This window comes from Budorcas taxicolor, chromosome X, assembly GCF_023091745.1.
Source record: "Budorcas taxicolor isolate Tak-1 chromosome X, Takin1.1, whole genome shotgun sequence".
In the NCBI taxonomy this organism is placed as follows: Eukaryota; Metazoa; Chordata; class Mammalia; order Artiodactyla; family Bovidae; genus Budorcas; species Budorcas taxicolor.
The window spans coordinates 146023496-146033211 of NC_068935.1; the positions used below are offsets into that span (position 1 = coordinate 146023496).

A 9716-nucleotide genomic window follows, 5' to 3' on the forward strand; every position below is an offset into this window, starting at 1 on the left:
CTTAATGCTCAGTCCAAACCACAAGGAAGGTCTCTGAGAAATGGGTGGCCATCTGACATTCCAGGAGAGCAGGGAAACTTCCCATCTCTCTCCACTGCCACTCTTGATCATTCCTGGCAGAGTTGATACTCTCACCACCCCCATCCTTACAGCCTTAACCATCCCCATCCTTCATCTCTGTACACCCACACACGCCACCCTGTCCCCCCGAAGGAGCAGAGGCAGTAAGCCTTGCAGGTGATCCAGAGAGGTTCAGAAACTTGCCAACAGTCACTCAGTGACTGAGGTGCGTGAGTGAGGGTCAGGAACTTGAACCTACTGGGGCCAAGGCACTAACCACTATGTAATTCCTCCTAGACAGCCCCCTCTCCAGCTCCAGAATTCTTGGGCTCTGTACTTAGCATAACACATCCATACATACTTCTTAGAACTTCTTCCTATACCTTTAGATACCACCAGAATCATGCCAACCCTTTTTTAGTATCTGTCCAGTTCCAAATATGAAATTTACTGAATTACATATTTCCACGGTTTTAAAATCCTCAGTTTTGGGGGGAAGGGGCACCTGGAAAATATTTTGCTATTTTTTCTTTATATATATGTATATATAGTTGGCTTACAATGTTTCAGGTGTCCAGCAAGAATACCTTGCTGTTTTGATTGTGCCTTCTGCCTTTTATACAAAAACGAGCTGGCATTAGATGTTTCTTGGTGGAGTGCCCACTGAGAGGTTCTGACGGACTGTGTCTCAGTTCAGTTCAGTCGCTCAGTCATGTGCAACTCTGTGATTCCATGGACTGCAACATGCCAGGCCTCCCTGTCCATCACCAACTCCCGGAGTTGACTCAAACTCATGTCCTTTCAGTCAGTGATGCCATCCAACCATCTCATCGTCTGTCGTCCCCTTCTCCTCCTGCCCTCAATCTTTTCCAGCATCAGGGTCTTTTCCAATGAGTCAGTTGTTCACATCAGGTGCCCAAAGGATTGGAGTTTCAGCTTCAACATCAGTTCTTCCAATGAATATTCAGGACTGATCTCCTTTAGGATGGACTGGTTGGATCTCCCTGAGGTCCAAGGGACTCTCAGGAGTCTTCTCCAAGACCACAGTTCAAAAGCATCAATTCCTTGGCACTCAGCTTTCTTTATAGTCCAACTCTCACATCCATACATGACTACTGGGAAAACCATAGCCTTGATTAGATAGACCTTTGTTGGCAAAGTAACGTCTTTGCTTTTTAATGTGCTATCTAGGTTGGTCCTAACTTTTCTGGCTGAAGTCACCATCTGCGGTGATTTTGGAGCCCCCCCAAAAAGAATGTCTGCTACTGTTTCCACTGTTTCCCCATCTATTTCCCATAAAGTGATGGGACCGGATGCCATGATCTCAGTTTTCTGAATGTTGAGCTTTAAGCCAACTTTTTTGCTCTCCTCTTTCACTTTCCATGTCTACCCCACAGAAATAAGAGTGCTCGTGGCCTCTCCAACCTTCCCCTTGGGCAATGAGCTAGGGCAGAAGACCCTGGCCGCTCGCCCTGCATACCTCTGTCCAGCCGACCTCTGGATCACCAGGTAGGCATCCACCGCGTAGCAGAACAACCACCAGAAGCAGGCGCTGTACAGCAGCTGGATCCAGAGCTATAATCAGAAGAACAGCATCCCAGCCCCAGGGTGCAGGCTCTGGGTGGCCCCGCCCCACCCCTGATGTCATCCCAGCCCCTGGGGGCGGGCTCCAGGTGGCCCTGCCTCCTCCCCTGACATCATCACGTGTCCCTAAAAGCCCTCCGCAGACACGTGGCCACCCTTGGAAGCCCAGGCTGGGATGTGGCCTTGGCTCCCCCGTCTGCTCAGCTGGACTGGTCCAGCTAGCCCCGCCTGGTGCTCACACATGTAGGCAGAGAGATGAAGAGCTCAGAGACGAAAGGCCTGGCCTGGCACTTTGAAACAGACACCCTTCTGCTGAGGATGAAAGAAGAGGATGCGCAGGAAGGACCTTCCCAGGAGAAGCAAGGCAGGGACGTGCTGCAATGCTAAGTCCTTTCCATGGTGTCTGTCTCTTTGCAACCCTATGGACTGTAGCCCCCCAGGGTCCTCTGTTCATGGGATTCTCCAGGCAAAATTACTGGAGTGGGTTGCCATTTCCTCCTCCAGGGGATCTTCCCAACCCAGGGATCGAACCCGCGTCTCCTGCATTAGCAGGCGGGTTCTCACCTGTGAGCCACCTGGGACGCTCCAGAGACCCCTGGAGGGTTTGTTAAATCACAAACAGGCCCTCTTCCACAGGGTCCCTCGTCAGTGGGGTAAGGGTAGGGGTCTCTGAGCTTTTCTAAAAACTGCACTGGGTTGGTGGGAAGGTCAGGACCATACTTTGAGGACTCAGTGTAACAGAGGGGAGTGAAGGGGTGGGGAGGGGGGCCAGGGGAGCCACACTTACTGCACTCCCCATGCAGAAGACGGCTGGCCACACATCTGTCCTGTTCACGGCGGAGATGTCATCCACGAAACTCGGAAACCCTAACCACACCGCAGATCGGACCACGATACCTAAGGGACAACCAGGTGATAACACTTTCTTTGTATCTGCTCCTGACTCGGACCTAAAGGGGACCTGGTGACTGTAAAAATGATGGATGGACAAATGGACACATGGACAGGTGAAAGGATGGATGGATAGGAGATAGGGAGGGAGAGAGAAAGACGTGAGGGAGGCAGAGATGATGGGTGCAGGAGAGACAGGGGGAAGAAAAAAGACCCAGAAGATAAGGATTATGGTTGCAGGCAATCCCAGGCACTTTGATTTCCACTTCCACTGACATCAGCTACAGTCACGTTCCTTACTTTGCTTGTTCGTTTATTTGCCTGTAAGAAGCAACTGTTTCTTGGCTGTATTTTTAGTGTCCAGCTTAACTAGTCCTTGTGTGGAAAAAAAAAAAAAAAAAGAACGACTGAAAAGAAGCACATTCTTTCTTTTTTAATTTTTTTTAAAGGATGTATTGATTTATTTTATTGATTGGTCTTTGTTGCTGCTAAGAGGACTTTCTCCAGGTGCAGTGAGCAGGGGCACTACTCTTGGGCTTCTCGTCTCTGTGGCTTCCCTTGTTGTGGAGAACCAGGTCCAGGGCACCTGGGCTCCAGCAGTTTCATCACCTGGGCTCAGCAGTCATGGCTCGTGGGCTCAGTAGTTGTGGGGCATGAGCTTAGTCGCTCCATGCCATGTGCGATCTTCCCCGACCAGGGATGGAACTCACGTGCCCTGCATTGCAAGGTGGATTCTCAACCACCAGACCACCAGCGAAGTCCCGAAAAAGCTTATTCTGAAGTTGTGGAAGAGAGTTCTTCCGTTCTTTTTAAAAATAAAAAATAAAAATTGAAGATTTTCACAAGTTAGCTCTTGGTAATCTACTTCTGACATTTATTATTTGTGAGTTTTCCTTGCTCTTAGATCCAGATATCTAATTCGCCTATAGTCAGCATCCACACTCGAGCGTTGTGAGGTTTGTGATAACGTCTGTTTGAGTGTACACTGTATAACACAAAATGCTCAAGGGGAAATGAACAGCACAGACTTGGATACTAGCATGATGTGTATAGTTGGCATACAAACATATACTTCAAATTAGGCAACCAAATATATACTGTCCTACACCACCAAAGGGAATTATGCACACTAACATCCTAAAGATGTCGCCTCTCATTCTTAAGCGCAAATAACAGGAATAATGTTTTATTCGAATCAGTGCTTTGTTGTTTTCACTATAGAGGTCTGCTTTGAGCTCAGTAAACACCATATGATTATATTTTTGCGTGTACATGAGGTGATGGGTGTTTAGGAAACATTTTGTGGTAAATGTGAATCATTGTCCTGGATATCTAAATGTTTCCCAGTGCTGTATGTCAGTGAAGTCTCAGTAAAACTGGGGTGGGACTTCCCTGGTGGTCTAGTGGCTAGGATTCTGTGCTTTCACCCCCATGGCCCAGGTTCAATCGCTGGTCAGGGAATTGGGGTCCCACAAGCTGTGCAATTTGTCCAGCGGAAAAAAAAAGATTTAAAAAAATCCTGGGGGGGAGAAAAACCCACACTCCATGCGATAGCATCTGTATTTCTTTCTGTCTTTATTTTGGCTGTTCTTTGTCTTCGCAGGCTTTCTCTAGTTTCAGAGAGGGGGGCTACTCTTCACTGTGGTATGTGGACTTCTCATCACCGGGGCATCTCTAGGAGCGCAGGCTCTAGGTGGGTAGTGGGCTTCAGAAGTTGTGGACCCCAGTCTCTACAGCATAGGCTCAGCAATTGTGGCTCACAGACTCTGGAGTATGCAGGAGCCTCCCGGACCGGGGATCGAACCTGTGTTCCCTGCATTGGCAGGCGGGTCCTTTACCACTGGACCACCAGGGATGCCTTGGCATCTATGCTTGTTATTTTTCAGTGAGGAGGTCTGGACACCCCCCGCCTTGCCCTGACTCCTGCTTCTGTTCATTTGCCCACAGTGCCATGTACCTTCCTTCGAAAGGTGAAAGGATGTACCAATCTTATTTCCTGACCCCTCAAAAGATGTTTGCTGCAACTCTATCTCCAGATATTCAAGTTACTGAAACTATTAAGATGCTTCCCCCAAATGCTTCAGCAGAATCAGGGAGAAAACCAATTTTTAAAAATTTAATTATCCTGCACCACACTCGCTTTGTCGCTAACAGAAACAGATGTATTCCTTCCTGTCTTACTCCAGTCTGAAAAAGTGACTACAAGTTCCATAGCATGTGTCTGGAGTCAAGATTCTTGAGCGTCTCCAAGCACAAAACAGCAAGAGAAACAGGGGAGCCAACCCCTGGGACACATCCACCAGGTATCTGGTCAAAGTGGGCTAGAAGCTGCTGCTACACCCTCAGGACACGAGGTGGAAGCCATTCAAATACCATCAGAGCCTCTCTTTCAAGAGTACATGATTCCAACATGGCCAGCACCGGTCAGCACTCACAGAACATCGATGCCCTTTGGATCCTGATTTGAACAAACAAACTGAAAACCGGCGTGTATGACATGCCTGAACATGTAGTGGTGACATGAAGGAAATGGTTTTCCTTATTTTTTTAGGTGGTAGTGATATCAGTGAGATATATATATATATATATATATATATATAATTACATATTATAATATGATACTATATTAAATATACACTTAATATAACATATTGGGCTTCCCTGATGGCTCAGAGGGTAAAGTGTCTGCCTGTGATGCAGGAGACCTGGGTTTGATCCCTGAAGAAGAAAATGGAAACCCACTCCAGTATACTTGCCTAGAAAATTCCATGGATGGAGGAGCCTGGTAGGCTACAGTTCACGGGGTTGCAAAGAGTTGCACATGACTGAACGATTTCACTTCACTAATATAACATATTAAATATATTATATATTGTAATATAGAAAATATTGTAACATACAATGGCTTCCCTGGTGGCTCCCTGGTGGCTCAGATAGTAAAGAATCCTTCTGCAATGTGGGAGACCCAGGTTTGATCCCTGGGTTGGGAAGATCCCTGGAGAAGGGAATGGCAACCCACTCCAATATTATTGCGTGGAGAATCCCATGGACAGAGGAGCCTGGCGGGCTACAGTCCATGGGCTGCAAACAGTCAGACATGAGCGAGTGACTAACACACTCACACATGTGGTAAACAGTATGTTACAATAGACATGTTATACAATTATGTATATAGTTATATACATATATATATGCTGAATACTTCTGCAGATACATCTGAGATTTGTGTGGATGAAACGATATAAATTCTTGGATCTGCTTCAAATTAATTCAATGGGGAGTGGGGTACAGGGATGAAGCATAGAGGAGGCTAGGTGATGAGAACAGGGGGCTTATTATACAGTCTCTCTACATTTGCATATATTTAATAAAGTCCAAAATAAAAAGTTTAAAAGGTCAGCAGTATTGAGCTTAGAGTTTGTAAAACGTGCCATGCTAGGGTTGAAAGCAGGGGTCAGCAAAGTTTCTGTAATGGAACAGAGAGAAAATAGTTTAGGGTCTGTGGCCCACACTTTCTATATGCAATACCCACTTCTGCCCTCGTGGGGGAACAGGGTGGGCGGAAGATGTTGCCCCAACAGTGCACAAGTGCAGGGCACGGCTGTATCCCCATCAGACTCCACTTACGGATGCTGGCATTCACCTTTCACAGAATGCTTACGTGTCTGAAATACCGTTGTTCTGTAGATTTTCTTAAAAGTATTCATTTACTTGGCTGGGCCGGGTCTTAGCTGCGGCATGTGAGATTTGTTCCCTTGACCAGGGATTGAATCTGGGTCTCCTGCATTGGGAGCGCAGAGTTTGAGTCACTGGACCACCAGGGAAGCCCCTGTTCTGTAGATTTTTAAGCTTTGAGTATTGTCAGCTTTTTCACTCTCCCCTTAGAAAGGGAGAAAGGGAAGTTGCTTAGTTGTGTCCGACTCTCTGTGACCCCATGGACTGTAGCCCACAAGGCTCCTCTATCCATGGAATTTTCCAGGCAAGAGTACTGGAGTGGGTTGCCATTTCCTTCTCCAGAGGATCTTCCCGACCCAGGGATCGAACCTGGGTCTCTCACCTTGCAGGCAGATGCTTTACCGTCTGAGCCACCAGGGAAGCCCCTGTAGATTTTAAAAACACACTTTAACGTGTAAAAACATTTTTAACTCATGGGCCGTACATAGAAAAGCAGGCTGGATTTAGCCTAGAGACTACAAGTTTGCACACCTGTGACAGAAAACCCAAACTTAGATAGATACATAGATAAAAAAGGAAATGAAAATTTTATCGTGTATATGGAGTTTTCTTCCTGATTCTGCTAAATTGGTTTGGAAACAACTGCATGCGTGCGAGCACAGGCTTGATAATATCAACTCTTAGTCTCTCGTTGGTGGAACGATCACGGAACCATTGTATTTTCTGGGTTTTCCTTCACAACACTGCCTAAAGCTTCCCTAGTATAAGCAGTAAGAAATACACCAAAGTGTTAAAAAAAAATAAAAAAAAGAAGTCCCTGGAAGCAACTTTTACCCATCTTGTATTGCAGAATCCACTTGTTCTCCCGTAGTGTCCCTGGGTAGCCGTCTCTGGATCAGTCCTCCCATCCGCGGGCCAGGCACTCTCAAACACGCACAAGCAGTACCCATTCCCCGGGGCGGGCATCCTCATTTGCACACATAGGGGTCCCCACTCACGGGCCACGGGCCCTAAAACACACACCACCCGACTGCTGGGCACCCCCACTCATACACAGAGCTCCCCACTTGCGGGCCCCATGCCTTCAACTACGCACAGATGGGTCCCCACCCATGGACGAGGTGCCCTCATCCTTGCACGGAGGGGACTCCACCCACCTGCTGGGCGCCCTCAACCACTCACAGACGGGTCCGCCACACACGGGCCTGGCATCCTCACCCGCATATTGAGGGTCCCCCAGTCCCAGAGATCAGGCGCGCTCAATTCTGCAAGGAGTGGTCCCCATCCGCGGTACGTACATCCTGAACCATGCACACGACTCCCGGAACCTTCCCTGTACACGAAGGGTTCCCCAATCGAGGGCCGTGTTCTCTCAGCTCCCAAGAAGGGGGTCCCCGCTCTTGGGCCCCGCGGCCTCCACTGGGCATGGAGGGGTTCCCACCGCGGGCCGTCTGCCCTCATTCGCGTAAGGAGAGGTCCCCATTCGCTGGCCGCGCCCTCAACGGCACACAGAGGAGCCCTGACCCGAGGTGCGCGTGCCCTGAAAAACGCACAGACAGCTCCCTGCTCGGGGGCCAGGTGTCCCCAACCGCGCACGCAGTAGTCCCTGCCACTGGGCTGTGCGCCCTTAACCGCAGACAGAGGCGTCCCCACTCACGAGCAGCGCGCTCTCAAGCACACACGGAATGGGCCTCATGGGCTGGGCGTCCTCACCGCACATGGAGGGGACCCCACCCGTGGGCCGTGCGCCTTCAGCTGCATCCAGAGGGGTCCCCACTCCTGGGCCCTCAACTGGGCATGGAAGGATCCCCACCACAGAATGCGCGCCCTCAACTGTGCACCAAGGGCCCCACCCGTGGGCCATGCACCTTCAACCACGCACGGAGTGGTAGTCCTCACCACAAGGCTGTGCGCCCTCAACTCCCATGAAGGGCGTCCCCACTAGCGGGCCGTGCACTCTAAATTGGGCACAGGGAGGTCCCCACTCGTGGGCCATGGGCCTTCAAATGGGCATGGAGGGGTTCCCACCCCGGGCCGTGTGCCTTCAACTGCGCACACAGGGGTCCCCACCTGCGGGCCGTGCACCCTCAACTGCGCACGGAGGGGTCCCCACTCGCGGACAGCGTGCCTTCAAGCACACACGGAAAGATCCCCACTCGCGGGCCGCGGGCCCTCAACTGGGCACGGAGGGGTCCGCACCCGCGGTGCGTGCGCCCTAGGAAACGCACAGACGGGTCCCTACTCGCGGGCCAGGCGTCCTCACCCTCACACGGAGGGGTCCTCACCCTCACACGGAGGGGTCCTCACCGTAGGGCCGCGTGTCCTCAACCGCGCAGGCAGTGGTCCCCACCTACGACGGGCCGTGCGCCCTCAACTCCCACGAAGGAGTCCCCAATGGCGGGCCGCACCCCGTCAACCTCGCACAGAGGCCCACCCGCGGGGCTCTCAACCGCGCACGTAGGCGCGCCCTGAAAAAACGCACAGACGTGTCTCTACTTGGGGGCCGGGCGTCCTCACCCACAAACTGAGGGAGCCCTACTCGCGTGCCGCGCGCGCTCAACTGCGCACGGAGCGGTCCCCACCTTTGAGCTGCACGCCCTCAACGGCGCACTCAGTGGTCCCCACCTACGACGGGCCGTGCGCCCACAGCTCCCACGAAGGGGTCCCCACTGGCGGGCCGCACCCCGTCAACCTCCCACAGAGGACCACCCGTGGGCCGCGGGCTCTCAACCGCGCACCTAGGCGCGCCCTGAAAAAACGCACAGACGCGCCCCTACTTAGGAGCCCAACGTCTTCACCCACAGGCTGCGCGCACTCAGCTGCGCCCGGAGAGGTCTCCGCGCGGGCCCTGAACCACGCACGGAAGGGTCCCCGGCCGTGCGCCCTCACCTCCCAAGAAGAGGTCCGCACTCGCGGAGCGGGCGCCCTCACTCGCACGCTGACGGGTTCCCCACCCCCGCACCAAGCCCGCGCGGGTCGCGCGCTCACCCAAGCAGCCGAGCAGGTCGCAAGCGGTGGCGGCGCGCACGATGCGCACGGAGGCGGGGCCGCGGGCCGAGGTCGCTGGCGAGGCCGAGGCGATCCCGGGGCCAGCGGGCAGGCGCCCGGGCCGCAGCTGCAGGAGGCCGAGCGCCAGGCGGAGCGCGCCGCTGCCCAGGCACAGCCCGTGGAAGGCCCGCGGCTGGAAGCCCAGCGCGAGCTGCGTGGCGGCGTCCCGCGTGGGGCAGCAGAAGGTGCCCAGTCGCGGAGAAGCCATGGGTCGTGCTGGGGACGCGCGCGGCTCGGGTCTGCCTGGCGGCCTGAGTCATGTGCTTGGCGCGGGGGCCGCGGGGAGGGGGCGTCATGTGCCCTGGGCCTCCCCGCAGCCCCCGCCCGCTCCCCGCCCCGCGCTGGCAGAAGAGGCGCCAGGCTCGGTGAGGGCAGCGCGGAACGCCACGAGGCCTCACGAGGGTGATGCTTGGTAGCGAGGAGGAGGGGTGGAGGCAGAGAGCTCAGGGGCGGGGAAG

General features: G+C 52.9%; 1 protein-coding gene across 1 annotated transcript in view; it reads right to left on the reverse strand.

Moving 5' to 3' along the window:
• Nucleotides 1-9466, reverse strand: part of GPR143 (G protein-coupled receptor 143) — a 29558-nt gene extending 20092 nt beyond the window's left edge. Inside the window, exons 1-3 of the mRNA XM_052663839.1 lie at nucleotides 9199-9466; nucleotides 2432-2541; nucleotides 1541-1635 (exon numbers count right to left, since the gene is read on the reverse strand). Of these exons, the coding sequence (XP_052519799.1) occupies nucleotides 1541-1635; nucleotides 2432-2541; nucleotides 9199-9466 (473 nt within the window). The remainder of the gene's footprint in view (nucleotides 1-1540; nucleotides 1636-2431; nucleotides 2542-9198) is intronic.
• Between the last annotated feature and the right edge of the window lie 250 nt (nucleotides 9467-9716).